The sequence below is a fragment of the Hylobates moloch genome, unplaced genomic scaffold, assembly GCF_009828535.3.
Source record: "Hylobates moloch isolate HMO894 unplaced genomic scaffold, HMol_V3 SCAFFOLD_14, whole genome shotgun sequence".
Classification (NCBI taxonomy): domain Eukaryota; kingdom Metazoa; phylum Chordata; class Mammalia; order Primates; family Hylobatidae; genus Hylobates; species Hylobates moloch.
Window position 1 is genome coordinate 86,028,385 of NW_026652289.1, and position 20,171 is coordinate 86,048,555.

A 20,171-nucleotide genomic window follows, 5' to 3' on the forward strand; every position below is an offset into this window, starting at 1 on the left:
GGGCCAAGGGGGCAGCTTGTGTCCCACTGGTGTCATCCCTTCCTTGAGGTGCAGTGGTAGAAAGGGTAGCCTCCTATGGTGGGAAGGCCTGCTGTTCAGGGACCTGTCCTGGAAATTTGCCAACCAGGCTGCTTCTGAGCCATGGGGTCACCTCCAGGGTGGTGGGGTCTTGAGCCCAAGAAAAGGAGAGGACACCATGTGGTTCCTGATTGGCCAAGGCCCCTTGGTTGGCCAGGAGCAGGTTGGTTGCCCTGGCCCATGCCCCATGGTTCTGGTGTGGCCCTGGGGTTGTTCAGGGGAGCTGGCCCAGGCAGTGGAGGTGCTCTCGGGGCCTGCAGTAGAGTGCAGCCCAGGCATCTTGCCCCAGCCCAGTGACCCACTTGCCCTGTCTTTCTAAGGTTTGGTGGACGGGAGGGCCAACACATGGGTATTCCCTACCCACCCTCCCTGAACTGATATGTGAGGCCCTGGCTGGACACATGTCCTCCTCCTGTCCCTTCAGATGGTGAGCCTGTAGGAAGACTTGTGTTGGGCCCCCACAGGCCCCAGGCCAGCGTCCATCAGCCTGGTGCTCATCCCCCGGTGTGCTGGAGTTTGGACCCTCCCTGGCACCCTGGTCTCCTGCACTGAGCAGTGGTGAGCACATGGATGCATGCTTGGGGTGGGAGTTGCCCTTGGTTGGGTCAATGATGAGAACCTTATATTGTCCTGAAGAGAGGTGATGACTTAAAAATCATGCTCAATAGGATTACACTGAGGCCCAGCCTAGGTGAGAATTTTGGAAGAGGATACTGGGTTCCCCAGAATGGCCACTGTATTTTGGGCTGGAGACCTGCAGGCCCTGAAAGCCATCTGGAAGGTCCAATCCTGTCTCTGTGCTCCTCCATGAGGCACCCAGGCTCCCTGAGGGGGCTTGGTGTTGGGCTCCTGTTCCCCAGGGTTGGGGCCGGTTGGTGGCTCCTTCCTGAGCCCCCGTTCTCCCCTTGTATCTTTCAGTAAGCTCTTCCACCCAGGTGGACCCCCTGGCATTGACTGGCGTAGGTGAGTGGATCCTGCTGGTGTCATGGGCCATGAGCTGGGCCATGTGGGGTCACCAAGAGTCAGGCTTTGGGATAAGAGGGTTTCCTCAGGGAACGAACCTGAATTCCCATCAGAGAGGCATGGGTTCTCCAGGAGGGCCGCTTTTTTGGGAATTGGACCCAAGGAGGATACCTTCCCTGAACCCTACAGGAGTCACGGTGGTCCAGGCAGGAAAGGGTTCCTTCAGCCCCACCCAGGGCAGTGCTCTGTTGAGACTCAGTGCTCAGGTCAGGCCTGGAGGACTTCCCAGGCCATCTGAGGGGGTTAGAGGGGAGCTCTTTGTCCATGGAGTGTGGTGCTTGAATCTGCCCTTGGGGTTGGGTCGTGGAGATTCAAGGATGGTGCCTCACCCATGGCCCTGATTGGAATTGTCCATTGAGAAATAGCCCATTCCAGTGGGCCTCCTGGAGCCTGGTGGGGGGTGGTGTTTTTTCCCTGGGGTTGAGTCATGGATGGGGACCCACCATAGAAAGCATGTGGCTCTGGAGGCCCCCAGGCTTTGATTTCCAGTGCCTGCTTGGAGTGGGCACCAGGGCTGGAACCCACCATGCCCAGGGGCAGGCTCTGTGACTGCCAGGTCTGCATTGGCTCCTGGCATCAGGGCCAGCCTCCTTGGTTGGCCATAAGCTGCTTGGTTGCCCTGGCCCATGCCCCATGGTCCTGGTGTGGCCCTGGAGGTTGTTTGGTGGAGCCAGCCCAGGCAGTGGAGGTGCTCTTGGGGTCTGCAGTAGGGTGCAGCCCAGGCGTCTTGCCTGATCCCAGTGACCTGCTTGCCCTGTCTTTCCAGGATTTTGTGGCAGGGAGGGCCAAGGGTGCCCTGCATCCGTGATGGGTCAGTGTTCCACGTGGATCCCATTACGTGGGTCCATAGAGGATGAGCATGCGTGAGCCAGCACCCCCTTCCCACTTCTTCTCATGGAGCCGTGAGGCCCTGTTTGGACAGCTGTCCTCCTCTTTTCCCACCAGATGGTGAGCCCAGAGGAGGAATTGCGTTCGGCCCGCTGGTCCCAGGACAGTGTCTGTCAGCCAGGTGCACAGCCCTTGGTGTGCTGGAGCATGGGCTTTTCTTGGCAGCCTGTTGTCTTGCATTGAGCTGTGGTGAACTTGTCCAGGTCCCGCTGGTTACCTGCACAGTGATGGGGGTGCCCTCAGTTGGGCCAATGATGAGAACCTTATTTTGTCTCATGGAGAGGTTATGTGATATGTGTTGTGGCAGCTCTTTGTATTTCATTTTCATCAGTGCTTTTTGTGTTTTCTCTTTGTATTTTTTTCCCTCTGTGTATTTTACTTTCACAAAGGCAGCAGCAAATGCTTTATTGGTGGTGGCATTTTTCATTTTTATTTACTTTCTAATTTGATAGTGTCTTAGTTGGAATAGACAGTCTCATTGTAGTTTTTCAGAAATATGCTTTTTTTCTGTACATTATATGATTGTGTTTAATTTTTGCCAGTTTTTTTTTAATTGGGGACTACAGTTGAATGCACTGCCTATCTCCTACTTTATTGAAAAAGATTATATGGAAATCTAAAGATGAGAAAGTAGACAAGCACAGCAGAGGACATTTATTTTGATATAACCACAGAAATTCATTGATATGGCCTTATCATATCAATGGTTTTTCAAAGAAATATAAAATCTTTCGATAATGGATTGTCTCAGTTGTGTTTCTCCTTATATCATATTTTGCCTTCAATACAAATTGCAATGCTTAGAAATTTAAAGAACACCTTCTAAAGTGGAAGATCTAGCTAAAGAATTAGATTGGTATTGGCTGAAATGTTGTGGTAATCACGATAGGGTTAATACAACATGAGTTACACACTGAGTGCTCTAAGGTAGAAAGTAGGTAACAAGGAATAACAGGTAGGTAATGTAAGTCGGGAGAAGGAAACTCTAGGACAGAATCATTAGAAAAGGCTTGACGTCAACAGCAGTGTATAGAATTTACAATAAGTGCCTTTTTTTGTACTCATCAATGCTCTGCTTGTGTTGTAGGAGGAGTTAGTTCCCTTGAAGAAATATCAATACAAATTTCCCAATTGCAATGCAGAGGGAAAAAAGAATGAGAAAGTAAAAAATATCCAAGAACTCTGGAAGCATTTCAAAAAGTGTAAAAATGCATAGCGACAATGTCAGGAGAATAAGGAAATAAAGGAAAAGAAATATTTGACACAACAATGACTTGAGCATTTCCTAAAATTAATGACGGACAGAAACGCACATGTTCAGGAAGCTCAGAGAGCACTATGCAGAATAAAAATATTTTACAAATGGACGCCTTTGCATTTCATATTTAAAGTCCAGAAAATCATAGACTAAGGGAAAATTTTGATAGGAGCAATAGGAAGAAAACCATCTTACCTATGGAGCAACAAGAATAAAAATTGCTTTGAAATTATCTTCAGAATTCATGAAAGCAAGAAGTGAATCAGGGTGAAATATTTAGTGTTAAAAGTAAAAAACAAAAAAAACTACCAACTTTGAATTTTCTGCTCATCAAAAGTATTCTTCAAAAGTGAAGGAGAAATACTCTCTGAGACCAACAAAAATTGAGAGAACTTCTTGCCACTACACCAACCTTTTAATAAACGTAAAAAGAAATTCTTCAGAAAGGATAACAATGACATAGGTCAGAAAATCTAATTTACATAAAGAAATGAAAAGCATTGGAGAGGAAATATATGAAGAAAAAATTAAATATATATATTTTTTGATTCATAATTGATCTTTCAACAATTTGTTCAAAATAATAACAGGATTATATTTGGTGATTATAGGTTATGGATAAGTGAAATGAATGACAGCAATATAATAAGTCATCCAGTTCCAAGATGGCCGAATAGGAACAGCTCCAGTTTACAGCTCCCAGCGTGAGTGACGCAGAAGACAGGTGATTTCTGCATTTGCAACTGAGGTACCAAGTTCATCTCACTGGGGTTTGTTGGACAGTGGGTGCAGCCCATGGAGTGTGAGCCAAAGCAGGGCGAGTCATCACCTCACCTGGGAAGTGCAAGAGGTCAGGGAATTCCGTTTCCTAGCCAAGGGAAGCATGACAGATGGTACCTGGAAAATCAGGACACTCCCACCCTAATACTGTGCTTTTCCAACTGTCTTAGCAAACGGCACACCAGGAGATTATATCCCGTGCCTGGCTCAGAGGGTCCCACGTCCACAGAGCCTCACTCACTGCTAGCACAGTAGTCTGAGATTAAACTGCAAGGCAGCAGCGAGGCTGGGGGAGGGGCATCCACCATTGCTGAGGCTTGAGTAGGTAAACAAAGCTGCTGGGAAGCTCGAACTGGGTAGAGCCCACCACAACTCAAGGAGGCCTGCCTGCCTCTGTAGACTCCACCTCTGGGGGCAGGGCATAGCAGAACAAAAGGCAACAGAAACTTCTGCAGACTTAAACATCCCTGTCTGACAGCTTTGAAGAGAGTAGTGGTTCTCCCAGCACAGAGTTTGAGATCTGAGAACAGACAGACTGCCTCCTCAAATGGGTCCTTGACCCCCAAGTAGCCTAACTGAGAGACACCTCCCAGTAGGGGCTGACTGACACCTCGTGCAGCCGGGTGTCCATCTGAGATGAAGCTTCCAGAGGAAGGATCAGGTAGCAATATTTGCCGTTCTGCAATATTTGCTGTTCTGCAGCCTCCACTGGTGATACCCAAGCAAACAGGGTCTGGAGTGGACCTCCAGCAAACTCCAATAGACCTGCAGCTGAGGATCCTGACTGTTAGAAGGAAAGCTAACAAAGAGAAAGGACATCCACACCAAAACCCCATCTGTACGTCACCATCATCAAAGACCAAAGGTAGATAAAACCACAAAGATGGGGAGAAACCAGAGCAGAAAAACTGAAAATTCTAAAAATCAGAGCACCTCTTCTCCTCCAAAGGAATGCAGCTCCTTGCCAGCAATGGAACAAAGCTGGATGGAGAAGGACTTTGACGAGTTGACAGAAGTAGGCTTCAGATGATCGGTAATAACAAACTTCTCTGAGCTAAAGGATAATGTACAAACCCATCGCAAAGAAGCTAAAAACCTTAAAAAAAGATTAGATGAATGGCTAACTAGAATAAACAGCATAGAGAAGACCTTAAATGACCTGATGGAGCTGAAAACCATGGCATGAGAACAACGTGAACTACGTGACACATGCACAAGACTCAGCCGATTTGATCAAGTGGAAGAAAGGGTATCAGTGATTGAAGATCAAATGAATGAAATGAAGCAAGAAGAGAAGTTTAGAGAAAAAAGAGTAAAAAGAAACAAAGCCTAAGAAAGTAAAAAAGTAAAACAAAGTAAAAAAGAAACATGGGACTATGTGAAAAGACCAAATCTACGTCTGATTGGTGTACTTGAAAGTGACGGGGAGAATGGAACCAAGTTGGAAAACACTCTGCAGGATATTATCCGAGAGAACTCCCCCAACCTAGCAAGGCAAGCCAACATTCAAGTTCGGGAAATACAGAGAATACCACAAAGATACTCCTCGAGAAGCGCAACTCCAAGACACATAATTGTCAGATACACCAAAGTTGAAATGAAGGAAAAAATATTAAGGGCAGCCAGAGAGAAAGGTCAAGTGACCCACAAAGGGAAGCCCGTCAGACTAACAGCGGATCTCTCGGCAGAAACTCTATAAGCCAGAAGAGAGTGGGGGCCAATATTCAACATTCTTAAATGAAAGAATTTTCAACCCAGAATTTCATATCCAGCCAAACTAAGCTCAGCCTTCTGAGTAGCTGGGATTACAGGCACGTGCTACCATTCCTGGCTAATTTTTTTGTAATTTTAGTAGAGACGTGGTTTCACCATGTTGGTCAGGCTGTTCTTGAACTCCTGACCTTGTGATCTGCCCACCTCTGCCTCCCAAAGTGCTGGGATTACAGGCTTGAGCCCCCGTGCCTGGCCTTCACCTCTACCTATTATAATATTTTCATGTTATTCCATTTTGTGATGTTTATGGGTCATTTGATGAGGGTTCACGATATGAAAACTGGGCATTTTGGCCAAGATGCATGTAAATGAATACACCTCCATGTGCCCTGATAACTGATTTCTAGATCCTGAGATGCAAGTGGCTTCCAGAGTGTCTGTGTTTTATGAAAGTTCATATACAGTAAACCATGCCAATTGTTACTGATACAGCTTCCTTGAATATATAAAGCAATGATCAATGGGATGTTTTGTTTCTGCATAAAACCACTGAATTGTTTCTCCAAAGCCAAGTGACCTGTATGATTTGTCCTTATTATATTTTGTGAACCAGTGTACTAAAACCTTTATAATGGGTCATTTTTTTAGTATTGTCAATATTGTTCAATTCACAAAAACCATGCATGACTCATTTACACAGGTGAGATGTAGTTCTCTCTTTGACATTTGCTCTACATCTGCCCCTTAGATGATGATATGGAAGAAGAGCACTCTTTGGCCTGTTGCGACTGGGACAGTTGACAGCATCCAGGTATTCTGTAATGCGAATGCTCTTGACACCAATGCATCCTAGCATCAGAGCTTCAGGAAGCCTTCTCAAGTGTGCATGGGGAGTACCATGTCTTTCATCAATCATGAAACCTTCTAATGTCTTGGTGAGAAATAATGCCTTAAAATTACATTCAATAGGATTATGCTGAGGCTCAGCCTGCCTAGATGAAAATGCTGGAATAGATAATAGTGATTTCTTATTTCCCTTCAAGGGGAATTTTATTTTGAACTTGAAATAACAAAATCTTCATGGGTAACTTGTTTTCCCAACTGTATCAGTGCACCTATAAATGAACAAAAAATTCTCAGCCTATAAGCTTTGTTTCAGTGATCCGTAATTTCTAATAGTATGGTATATTCAGGTCTCATTCTTTGGCTTTTTCTCTTATTGTGTGTTTCAGTAAGACATGCTGCCAAGAAATGTGCCATTCTGTTATAAAAGATCAGTAGCTTCCTTTACCGACGTGTATATTCTATCTAGGACATTGAGCTATGGAAGACTCCCACCTAAGGGAATTAGTTTTACACCTTCAGGTAATCTGAATTTCAATATGAGTTTTGCTTTATGATATAATCCTCATGACGAAATCTTTACTTTTTATCTGAACTTCATACAATTCAGTATTGAAGATTTTTTAAATTCACTGTTACCTAGTCTAATATTTAATATACATTTGGCTGTAGATACATGACTAGACAAAATTATTTTGTATTATTATGGTGGGGCTCTAACAGTGTTTCACTGTTTTGAGTTACTGATGAACTTTCTGTAACTGTGAGACCATGGTAATGGAAGAGACTGTGGTAATGGGGAGGAGAATGTGAGAATCAGTATGTCCTTTGCCTATGAAACTTAAACATTTAGTAATTTGATCACCAAATTGATACCCAAATTTCAGTTCCTATCATGTGTAAGCCAAAAAGTATCTGAGATTTAGAAGTTTATTTAGAAGTGGATTTTGCCAAGGTTAAGGACATGCCTAGAAGAAATAAACCCAAAATCACAGAAACCGTCTGGGGTCTATGTCTTTCTCCGAAGATGATTTTGAGGGCTTCGGTGTTTAAAGGGGAAAAGTGGGCTGGAGGGGAAAAAGGGAGGGTATGATAATCCATATGTTCCAAGACAAAAGGAGCAGATAGGGGAATAGTCAATAATGTATTCATCTCACACTTAGTAAATCAGCACTTTACATAAGATAAGGTGACCATAGAGAAGCTGCCTGTGGAGATCTTTAACCTTTAATCTGTAGCTATCTGCTTAAGAACAAAAGGAAATTCTTGCATGACTCAGCTTTCAGCTTAATTTTTTTTTCTTTTGGCATAGTAAATTGGGGTCCCAAGTTTTTATTTTCCTTTCACACATGTGACCCCACTATTTTCAGAATAATGAAAGCACATGTTAGAAATGGTGACACTTATTCCTAATATGGACTTTGAAATGACTGGGTTCACGAATTTAGAATCATGGGTCTCACTGTAGGTTTTTATTTTCAATGAGTGACTGGCCTACTTGATGGAATTCTTTCAAAAATGTGCACTTTTCACTGAAATTATATTAAAATAATGTTGGAATATGTTCAGTCATGTTTACCATCTCTATAGTATGATATATGATAATATCACAGATTACTCAGTGTCAAAAACCTGGCATACGTTGTCCTTATGATGTTGATGAGTCAATGGTCTAGAGCCTTAGTAATATGTCTTTTTGTGGTAGTATGGACCATATCTCTCCACTAAGAAATAGCCTGTGTAAGCCATATACACAGGAAAAATTTATTTCTGATTTTGAACTATGGTCCCGTTCCTATGCCTGTAGATAAAGACTGCTGAGTAGAGCACCCTCTGGTGTTGCCACAGAGGCAAGCGCTACCACACAGGCATGCTGCAGTGAATTTAACTGATTCTCTGTCCCTGCAACCGTTGTTTAAGGATGCTATTCTGGTAAGGGTTAACAAGACAACGTAAATATATGTGTAAAGAGTATCTTCAGGAGGCGTAATAATGTAAAAATGATGCTCAGTAGGATTAAGCTGAGGCTCAAAATAGTGCCAATCCTTGCAAGAAGGTGTGAGAAGTCATTAGATTTGGGGGGTATGGAGTATTCCATTTTGAGCTTGGTAGGAAGAAACCCTTTGGGGAATCTTGCATCATTTGCCTCTATCTACTTCTAAAGGATCTTTTAAAATTCTTTTATCTTGTCTTTATTCTTAATACTCATACATTATTAGAGAGAATATCTTGGTTTATTTTTTCCTCATGGTGTGCTTCAGAATGTTCATCCAGCAAGAGGTGTGTCATTACACGGATTATATATATGAGTTCTGTCTTTCGTAATTAAAAAATTCCAAGTGGACCATTTGAATATTAAACATTGGCCTTCAAAATGATTACATTTACCTGTTCATACAAAATTAGTGAGCAATGATCTATTCTTTCCAATGACTGACTGATCTAATGGGGTCCTCATTAAATCTCCTTTTTTTTTTGTTTTGCCTGAACGTACTTTGATTTAAAGATGTGACATTTAGTAATTCATTGCAATCAACTCTTTAGTGATTGCACAAATAGACAATCCTTTTCTATTATTTTATTTTTTGGGTTGCTATGTATGGTGTTATGATGTTTGTGGATCATTGAGGCACTACTCACAACTGAAAGACTTTGGCAATTTTAGGGAATGGCTTGAGATTCAGCTACAGGTTACTCTTGATTGAAATTGAATACAATACAGGTAGTCTGAAATCTCGTTTCCTTATCCTGTGTCTCACTCAGGTGTCATTAGATTCATTATAAAGAAATGCATACACTATGTATGATGCCAGTTGTTACTGATATGAAAAGGATAAGAAGTTTTTATTTCTGCAGGGAAACCATCCCTTACCAGGTCATCAAAAGACATGATACCTATGTGCTTGGCCCTTACTGTACACGGGGAATCAATGGTCTACCACAGCTTAAGTAAAGGGTCAGGCCGGGCGCGGTGGCTCACGCTTGTAATCCCAGCACTTTGGGAGGCCGAGGCGGGTGGATCACGAGGTCAGGAGATCGAGACCACGGTGAAACCCCGTCTCTACTAAAAATACAAAAAAAATTAGCCGGGCGTAGTGGCGGGCGCCTGTAGTCCCAGCTACACGGGAGGCTGAGGCAGGAGAATGGCGTGAACCCAGGAGGCGGAGCTTGCAGTGAGCCGAGAGCGCGCCACTGCACTCCAGCCTGGGAGACAGAGCGAGACTCCGTCTCAAAAAAAAAAAAAAAAAAAAGTAAAGGGTCATATTTGGAGTATCACACATCTCAGTCTTGTAGAAATTAGGAACAGCAATTAGGAGTCATGCACATATAAGAGATGTAATCCCACCCTTCAGCTACAGCCTACTCTTGTCTTTTGCAGAAAAGACTGTGGAGGAAGAAAACCCTTTACCCTGTTGTTCGGGGAGAAACTGACACCACTCAACTGCCTGGCACTGAAAATGTGGCATCCAGTCCACTTTACCACCAGTGTTTAAGGAAACCATCTCTGGTAAGCATATTTGATCTAAGTGTGCATATGCATATGAGTGCCGTGAGCTGGGTCAATGATGAGATGTTACCTTGAAGAGAAATGATGACGTAAAAATTAAGCTCAGTTGGATTACGCTGAGGCCCAGCCTAGGAAACAATTGTGAGACAGGAAGTTTGGATTTCTTAGTTTCCTTCCATTGGGGATTTCATTTTGGGATTCTGGCAATGGAATCTTTCTGTGAAACTTGTTTTGCACACTTCTACCTGTGTGCTTCTAAGTAAACTATAAATTCTGATTCTTTAAGAGCTATTTAAGTTTCCTACAATTCCTAATTTTCTTGGATACTTGGCACTAAGGCCCTTGCTCTTTTTCTCTCATTGGATGATTTAGTAAGTCCTACTGGCACTATTCTATTGAGTGGAGGTGAGAGGCTGCCTTTGCTGACTGAAAAATTCCAAATAGATAATTGAACTAGTGAAGACTGAGCTCTATAATAATTAGATTTATTCATTCAGACAACATGAATATCATGATAGGGTTTTCTTCTCAATGATTGACTGACACATGCGATGCAATCCTCATGAGAAAATCCTTACTTTTTCCCTACGATTGGTTGTTTTCAGGGTTGAGAAATATGATACATTGAAATTTTGCTCAATGCGCTACAGTTATCATGGTCTAAATATGCAGACAAAATTTTCTGTAATGTTAGTATAATATTTTAACAGTGCTAGGATATGTTTTGATCATTGATGAATTTTTATGACTGAAGGGTCCTTGCAATTGGGGTAAAAATGTGAGTTTCAATAGTATGTGTTTGCCCATGAAACTTGAAATTAGATAAATTGATGAGCAATCTGGTGCCTGACTTTTCTTTCCCAAGTACCTTTGGCTTCGTTTTCATTATGATGAAAGTGTGTGCTGTGAATAATGCCAATGGTAAATAAGACCTTTATGGACACTTATATGAATGGCAGTCAGGGCCATTCCTTCAGGCAACATGATTATCATTATGCATTCTTCTTCTCAATGAGTGACTAGCATACTTGACAGGATCTACAAGAAAGAAACTTTATTTTTTACTAAAATTGCATTGATATAATGTTGACAAGTTTTGTGATTATTGGTATCATCTCTAAGATGTGATGCTCATTTGGTCTAAATACAGAAGTTAACATATTAACTTCTAATTTATATATGTCAGGTTGCTATGTTTTTACAATGTTTGTGGTTTATTGATGATGACTCACAACATAAAGACTATGGCATTATGGCTACATGTTCTAATTCTGATATATACATATCCCATCATTCATTAAATTAAATACAATTATGAGTAGTATGAGGTCTGTTTTCTAAAATCTGAGTTTCACCTGGCTCCAGTATGATCATTATATGATGGAGTGCAAGCAACATGTTAATGCCAATTGTTATTGATATGGCTTCCTTGAATATGTAAACACGAGTGATCAATTGAAGGTCTTATTTCTGCATTAAACTACCTGAGATATTCTCCAAATTCAAGAGAACTGTATAGTTAGTCTTTATTCTGTTTGATGAATAAATGGCCTATAGCCTATCTAATGGATCACTTTTTCCAGTACTAATCATATCTCTTCATCAAGAAATAGCATGCATAAGCCATACATACAGGACGTAATATTTGTCATCTTGATCTACTGTCTTATCCTCCTCCGCTTAGATAAGGATGATTGAGGAAGAGTACTCTTTGGCTTGTTGACACCAGCACAGCTGACACACCCAGATATCTGTTTGGTCTCCTGTGAACTTTCAACCAGGATTTAAGGATGCCACTCTGGTAGGTATTTTCAGACAAAGTGAATATATGATTGTAGAGTTCCATGGCTTGTTTCAACAATAAGACCTTATGTTGTCTTGAGGACATGAGATGACATGAAAACTAAACTGGCTGACCTTTATCTTTTCTGGGGTATTCTAGTTTGAGCTTAAGATAAAGAAATATATTTGGGATATAGTTTCTCTCACCTGTTTCTATTAGCTTCTAGAAGACCACTTATCAATTTTTTCCCTCTGATTTAGTGGAAAACATTTTGGCAGTTCCTCAAAAAGTTAAAGATAATATTACCATATAACCCAACAATTCTACTCCTAAGTACACACTCAAAAGAATTGAATACAAATGTTCAAATGAATACATGTACATGAATGTTCATAGCAGCACTATTCACTGGCTGGAGTTCCAGACCAGCCTGGCCAACGTGGCGAGACCCTGTCTCTACTAAAAATAGAAAAATGAGCTGGGCATGGTTGCTCACGCTTGTAGTCCCAGCTACTCAGGAGGCTGAGGCACAAGAATCACTTGAACCCAGGAGGCAGAGGCTGCAGTGAGCTGAGATCACACCACTGCACTCCAGCATGGGTGACAAAGTGAGATTCTGTCTCAAAAAAAAAAAAAAAGTAAAGGAAGGTATGATGACAATGTCACACAAAGTAGTGAATACCAATAAAAAGGAACTATTAAATAGAACCAAATGAAAATTCTGGAGTTGAAAAGTACAATAACTAAAATTTAAAAATATATTAGAAGCACTCAATAGTAGATTTGAACTGGCAGAAGAAACAAGAAGTAAACTTGAAGATAGAACAATAGAGATTATGTTCAAAAGAACAGAAAGCATAAAGAATAAAGAAAAACAAAGACAGTCTTGGGCCCCGAGCCCACGGGGCTGTGCGGATGGTAGGGATGCCGACCCTACCAAGGAGCAGATGGCAGAAACAGAGAGAAACGACGAGGAGCAGTTCGAATGCCAGGAACTGCTCGAGTGCCAGGTACAGGTGGGGGCCCCCGAGGAGGAGGAGGAGGAGGACTTGGGCCTGGTGGCCGAGGCCGAGGCCGTGGCTGCCGGCTGGATGCTCGATTTCCTCTGCCGAGCTTTCCGCAACGGCCGCTCCAAGGACTTCCGTAGGACCCGCAACAGCGCAGAGGCTATTATTCATGGACTATCCAGTCTAACAGCTTACCAGTTGAGAACGATATACATATGTCAGTTGTTGACAAGAATTGCAGCAGGAAAAGCCCTTGATGCACAGTTTGAAAATGATGAACGAATTACACCCTTGGAATCAGCCCTGATGATTTGGGGTTCAATTGAAAAGGAACATGACAAACTTCATGAAGAAATACAGAATTTAATTAAAATTCAGGCTATAGCTGTTTGTATGGAAAATGGCAACTTTAAAGAAGCAGAAGAAGTCTTTGAAAGAATATTTGGTGATCCAAATTCTTATATGCCTTTCAAAAGCAAATTGCTTATGATAATCTCTCAGAAAGGTACATTTCATTCCTTTTTTCAACACTTCAGCTACAACCACATGATGGAGAAAATTAAGAGTTATGTGAATTATGTGCTAAGTGAAAAATCATCAACCTTTCTAATGAAGGCAGCGGCAAAAGTGGTAGAAAGCAAAAGGACAAGAACAATAACTTCTCAAGATAAACCTAATGGTAATGATGTTGAAATGGAAACTGAAGCTAATTTGGAAACAAGAAAAAGGTCTCACAAGAATCTTTTCTTATCTAAGTTGCAACATGGAACCCAGCAACGAGACCTTAATAAGAAAGAAAGAAGAGTAGGAACTCTTCAAAGTGCAAAAAAGAAAAAAGAAAGCAGAAGAGCCACTGAAAGCAGAATACCTGTTTCAAAGAGTCAACCAGTAACTCCTGAAAAACATCGAGCTAGAAAAAGACAGGCATCGCTTTGGGAAGAAGACAAGAATTTGAGATCTGGCATGAGGAAATATGGAGAGGGAAACTGATCTAAAATACTATTGCATTATAAATTCAACAACCGGGCAAGTGTCATGTTAAAAGACAGATGGAGGACCATGAAGAAACTAAAACTGATTTGCTCAGACAGCGAAGACTGATTGGGTTTGTAAAAGCTTGATGAAAGGACAGTTAAGTATTTTGATCACTGCATTTTGTTTGAAACTTGTGTCATTGATGTAATTTAAAACTTTTGTTTAAAGCATTACAGTATTTTTCTGTGACCATCAATTAATATGAGGGTTTGTGCTATAAGAGTTAAAGCATATGCTATCATTGTATTCATTAAGAACCTTATTTTGATAAAATGTAAATTTGTTGAACCCTGCCACATTTAGTATCCCCACCCCCAAATCCTGTTCCAATGAAAAAATTAAAACCTGATATGGAAAAAAAAAAAAAATTCATTTAACCTATTTTGTGTCTGTAGGCTGACCTCAACCCTGTAACGTAACCCATTAAAATGAATTTTCTTTTTTTTTTAAGACAGAGTTTCTCTCTGTTGCCCAGGCTGGAGTGCAGTGGCGCAATTTCAGCTCACTGCAACCTCTGCCTCCCGGGTTCAAGCGATTCTCCTGCCTCAGCCTCCTGAGTAGCTGGGATTATAGGCACACACCACTACATCCAGCCAATTTTTGTATTTTTAGTGGAGGCGGGGTTTCACCGTGCTGGTCAGGATGGTCTCGAACTCCTGACTTCATGATCCGCCCACCTCGGCCTCCCAAAGTGCTGAGATTACAGACATGAGCCACTGTGTCCTGCCTAAAATGAATTTTCTAGATGATTGAATAACAGTAGTCCTTTGATAGGAGATAATGACTTGATTTATGGCCTTAATATACTACTTAATTACTTAAGATGTTTATTAATAGAATGATAAATGTACAGAGTAACCTATAAGCATGACATACTTTTGCTTTCAGTAGTTTCATGTAAAGAAAAAAACTTGAAAATAGTAATACCTGAGGACCCATGGGAATAATAGACACTGGGGAGGTAGGGTGGGGAGCGGGAGCAAGAGCTGAAAAACTACCTACTGGGGACTCTGCTCACTACCTGGGTGACAGGATCATCTGTACCCCAAACCTCAACATCACACAGTATACCCAGCTAACAAATCTGCCCATGTGTTCCCTGAATCTAAAATAAAAATCGAAATAATTTTTTTAAAAAAGAAAAAGACAGTAGTATTACCCATGGGACAAAATTTGTACTATTAGCAAGAATAATTTTGTGTCTCATTTAGAAACAATTTGACTTTTGTTCCAGTGTTTAAACTTCAACAAAAATGGTTTTGAATAGATCTTTATAACCTGATTCCATAAATACAAGATTCTCTGATACCTTCATTTAATATATCAATATTGGGCCTAAAACAGTATTCTGTAAAGCTTAAATTGGTATTAACTATGATCATCTTGATGTCTATGATAGATAATAAACAAGGTCATACATGCCTTACTAAACAATTTTGGTTTTTCACCAACATTTTATTCTTTAAAAGATTTAGACTAACAGAATTATTAACATTTCGAGTCGTGTGCTTTATTTAGCAAGTGAGTAAAAATATTGGAATATTGAAGTATTTGCATAAAAAATCAAATGGTGGTGTTTTGTAATCTCTATTGTATTTCCTATTAAGGTTTCATATATTACTTTCCCATTGTTCTTGAATTTGTTGTCCTATATATAAACAGAAACATGGATGAGTAAAAAAAAAAAAACAAAAAGTCTCAGAGAATGTGGAACATCATTAAGCATACCAGCATACACATATGGGAGTACCAGACAGGCAGGGGAGATACAAAGGATCAGAAAAAAATATTCGAAGAAATAATGGCTGAAAACTTCCCATATTTGTGGAGAAACAATAACCTACATATCCAGGAAGCTCAACAAATTCCACTGAATGAATGCAAAGATTGACAAATGGAAACATCACAGTAAGATTTCTGAAAGTCAAAAACAAGAAGAAAGTCTTGAAAGCAGTGTGAGAAAAATGATTTGTTACTTACAAGGGAACCCCAGGAAGATAACAGCTGACTTCAGCAGAAGCAATGGAGGCCAGAAGCAAAGGGATAACATATTAAAAATGCTCAAAGAAAAAAGAACCTGTCGTCTAAGAATTCTGTACCTGGCAAAGCTGTCTTTCAAAAATGAAGGCAAAATAAAGACTTCCTCAATTAAAAAAAAAAAAAAAGTTGGAGAATCTACTGCTCTCAAAACCCCCTTAAAAGAGTTCTCTAAATACTTAAAGAAGTTATTCAAGCTGAAAGCAAGTGAGCCTAGGTAGTTATTCAAATCAACATAAATAAGCAAAATGCTTGTAAAGGTAATTATATAAATGTAAAAGACAGTAGAAATGTAATTTTTCTCTTAAGTGATTTTAAAATAAATTCTATAAAATAATATGTATATAATGTATTTTGGGGTCTATAACATATAAAAGTGTAATATATTTGCCAAAGAAGATAGGTGGATGCAAAGCAATACAGGACAAAGGAAATTACTACAGATGGTAGATTAATATTTATTATAATGTCTTTCTTGGCTTATAGCATCAATAAGTGTAATATGTACAGTAATACCACAAAAGATGGCAAAAGGGAATAGAGCTATATAGGTGTAACATTTCTGTCTAAGACTGAAATTAAGCTAGTGTAAATTAGAAACTTATTTGGGTGAGTTAAGATATATGCAGTAAACCCTAGAGCAACCACTGAAAAAATTCAAAACATATAGTGAAAAAAATTATTAAGGAAGTTTAAATGCTACATTATAAAATAATTACTTAACAAAAAAGAAAGAAGTAAAGAGGAATAGAGGAACAAAAACACATGAGACATAGAGGAGAAGAAGAAGAATGACATAATAAACTCAACTATATCAATAATAAAATTACATGTGAATAGAGTAAATATGTTAATTAAAAGGCAGAGATTCCCAGGCTGGATAAAATCTCCAGGTTTAATATCCCTTTGCCCCAAGTAAAATCCAGCTTTTTTTTCCTATGATGTATTTGATCACTGTGCTGGTTTACAAAAGATTTCTAACCTTTCTAAAATCTTTAAAATCAGTGGCAAAGTGTTCTATCTCATTTCACCCGTATCAGAGACTCAAATCCTGAAAAATACCAAGTTGATCTGCCCATTCTTGAGTTCTACTGAATCGTGTGTTCCCAGATCACTATGGATATTGCTGTTTACTTGACCAATTACTTTTAGTCAACAAGATTTGAACAATGCTTTTGATTCACACAGTGTGAGACCTAGACTTCCCTCATATTGAAATAGGGCCATTAGCATCCTGGATTCCTGCACCGGCTTTTGAACCTTATGTTTCCTGCACCCCAAGAAGGCATGTTATCTGGACATTGTCCTCTCTGTGATGGGAAAGAACAGTTTTTTCAACAAATATTGCTAGGACAACTGGATATCTAGATACAAAAGATATTGCATTTATGTTACCAGTTTTCTGTGTCAGTCCATTTTGCTCTGATGTAACAGAATACTGCAGACTGGGTATTTGTAATGAGTGGAAATTTATTGGCTCACATTTCTGGAGTCTGGAAAGATCAAGGGGCTGGCATATGATGAGGGCCTTCTCGCTGTGTCATCATATGGTAGAAGGACAAAGAGAGGGTATGGATGGGACAAATATCTTCTTTTATAGGAACCCACCCCTGAAATAACAGCATTAATCCATTGATGAGGGCAGAGCTCTCACAGCCTAATCACCTTTTTTTTTTTTTTTAAATTTTATTTTGAGACGGAGTCTCGCTCTTTCGCCCAGGCCAGAGTGCAGTGGCACTATCTCGGCTCACTGCAAGCTCCATCTCCCAGGTTCAGGCCATTCTCCTGCCTCAGTCTCTCAAGTAGCTGGTACTATAGGCGCCCGCCACAGCACCCGGCTAATTTTTTGTATTTTTCGTAGAGACGGGTTTTCACCGTGTTAGCCAGGATGGTCTCGATCTCCTGACCTCGCGATCTGCTTGCCTCGGCCTCCCAAAGCGCTGGGATCACAGGCATGAGCCACCGCACCTGGCCGCCTAATCACCTTTTAAATGTTGCTTTATTAAACACTGTTGCATTGAGGGTTACGTTTCCAACACAGGCTTTTGAAATGAAAAATTTGACCATTCCCAATTACAGTTTGAAATTTCAATACTCCTTTCTTAGTACGAGATTGAACATGGATAAGATAATCAGTAACGGTGGATGTAAGAACACTATTAACCAACTTGACTCCACTGGCATATGTAGAACACAACACCCAACAATAGCAGAATGCACATTATGTTCAAGTGCTCATAAAGCATTATTTTGTATATATGTGTTTTCTCCCTTTTTTGATAAAGTTAGCTAGTAGAGTGCCTATGTAGTTAATATTTTTAAAAAACCACAGGCTTCTCAATTATTAATTACATCTATGGTTTTTAAAATATTATCTTCATTAATTTCTGCTTTGATCCTTATTCCTTTCTTTCTTGTACTTTATTTTTGCTTTTTTTTAGTGTTTTAAGATGAAAATTGAATTCTTTCATTCATCTACTTTTTCATTTTTAAAAATAACAAGAACATTTAGTGCAATGAATTTTCCTCTAGAACTGCCTTTAAATGCATATTACGGATTCTCATATGTTGTATATTTTAAAATAATATGTAAATATATATTTGCATACAAAAACATATTTACATACAAAATATGTATTTACATATTTAAACATATGTATTTTCTGTTTATGTTTTTCCTTTTACTCGGGAGTTAATAGCATATTTTTAAAATTTCTTGGTGAAAGAGCCTTTATGTTATTGTTAGTAAAGTCTATTTTTTTACATTGTGATCAGACAGTGCAGTTTTTAATATTTCTTGAGTTACTAATTTTTCTTTCCAACCTAATATATAATCAGTTTTTTGTGACTATGCCATGGGCACTGAAGAACAATATATATCTTCTATTATCTGTCAAGTTTAATATATAGCCGTAAAATCTACCTTATTTTTATGTTGCTATTTTTGTCTGCTTGATCTGCCTTTTTCTGATAATGGTGTATTATAGTTTTCTATTATGGGATCATCTATGTCTTGTCTCCTTACATCTCATACATCTCATGTAGTTTTTTATTCATAAAGGTGGTTATTATGTTGTTTGGTATATAAGTCTCCATAAGGGTCAAATCTTCATGTGTATTATATCTTTTAGCATAAAAAACGTGTCCTTCTTTGCCTTGGTTAACACTGTGGGACTTGAATACATTGTGTGATATAAGAATTACTACTCTTGCATGCAATTGGCATGAAAAAAAAAAGACTACTCCTATCTCTTTTTGTTTTCATGTTCCTGATATACTTTCGCCCATCCCTTTATTTTCAGTCTTTTAGAATCCATTTGTTTTAGACGCATCTCTCATAGAAAACATATTATGTTTTATTTTGTGAGCCTGCTGAAAATATTTTTCTTCTAGTAGGTGTGTGGAGTCCACTCACGTGTGTGTGTGTGTGTGTGTGTAGCTGTGACTGATATTTATTGTGTTTGTATTTTCTTTTTATTATTATTATTATTATACTTTAAGTTTTAGGGTACGTGTGCACAATGTGCGGGTTTGTTACATATGTATGCATGTGCCATGTTGGTGCACTGCACCCATTAACTTGTCCTTTAGCATTAGGTATATCTCCTAATGCTGTCCCTCCCCCCTCCCCCCACCCCACAACAGTCCCCGGAGTGTGATGTTCCCCTTCCTGTGTCCATGTGTTCTCATTGTTCAATTCCCACCTATGAGTGAGAATATGCGGTGTTTGGTTTTCTGTCCTTGCGATAGTTTACTGAGAATGATGGTTTCCAGTTTCATCCATGTCCCTACAAAGGACATGAACTCATCATTTTTTATGGCTGCATAGTATTCCATGGTGTATATGTGCCACATTTTCTTAATCCAGTCTATCGTTGTTGGACATTTGGGTTGGTTCCAAGTCTTTGCTATTGTGAATAGTGCTGCAGTAAACATACATGTGCATGTGTCTTTATAGCAGCATGATTTATAGTCCTTTGGGTATATACCCAGTAATGGGATGGCTGGGTCAAATGGTATTTCTAGTTCTAGATCCCTGAGGAATCACCACACTGACTTCCACAATGGTTGAACGAGTTTACAGTCCCACCAACAGTGTAAAAGTGTTCCTATTTCTCCACATCCTCTCCAGCACCTGTTGTTTCCTGACTTTGTAATGATCGCCATTCTAACTGGTGTGAGATGGTATCTCATTGTGGTTTTGATTTGCATTTCTCT

The 20,171-nt window shown here is 39.9% G+C and overlaps 1 protein-coding gene, 1 long non-coding RNA gene, 1 other non-coding gene and 2 pseudogenes across 13 annotated transcripts in view; all 5 read left to right on the forward strand.

Annotated features, from left to right (window-relative positions):
* The window catches only part of LOC131380643 (uncharacterized), a 139,108-nt gene that overhangs the window by 904 nt on the left and 118,033 nt on the right, over positions 1-20,171 (forward strand). For 6 of the 11 annotated variants that reach the window (XR_009209897.1, XR_009209896.1, XR_009209898.1 and 3 more), the window contains exons 2-8: positions 503-636; positions 997-1,041; positions 3,077-3,995; positions 6,489-6,675; positions 6,973-7,105; positions 9,963-10,091; positions 11,776-11,892. This is a non-coding gene — a long non-coding RNA (uncharacterized LOC131380643). Of the gene's footprint in view, positions 1-502; positions 637-996; positions 1,042-2,046; positions 2,111-3,076; positions 3,996-6,488; positions 6,676-6,972; positions 7,106-9,962; positions 10,092-11,775; positions 11,893-20,171 lie in introns of all 11 variants that reach the window. The other 5 variants (XR_009209894.1, XR_009209895.1, XR_004251726.2 and 2 more) reach the window with 5 other exon arrangements.
* On the forward strand, positions 681-762 carry LOC116482703 (small nucleolar RNA SNORD115). Its single transcript, XR_004251975.1, has one exon. It is a non-coding gene; the product is annotated as a small nucleolar RNA SNORD115 (small nucleolar RNA).
* On the forward strand, positions 6,649-6,722 carry LOC116482747 (small nucleolar RNA SNORD115; annotated as a pseudogene).
* On the forward strand, positions 10,141-10,216 carry LOC116482746 (small nucleolar RNA SNORD115; annotated as a pseudogene).
* On the forward strand, positions 11,906-16,145 carry LOC116482006 (telomeric repeat-binding factor 1). The gene is given in 2 exon segments (XM_032175128.3): positions 11,906-13,703; positions 13,705-16,145. Coding segments are annotated over 2 exon segments (1,062 nt in total). The 5' UTR covers positions 11,906-12,710; the 3' UTR covers positions 13,774-16,145.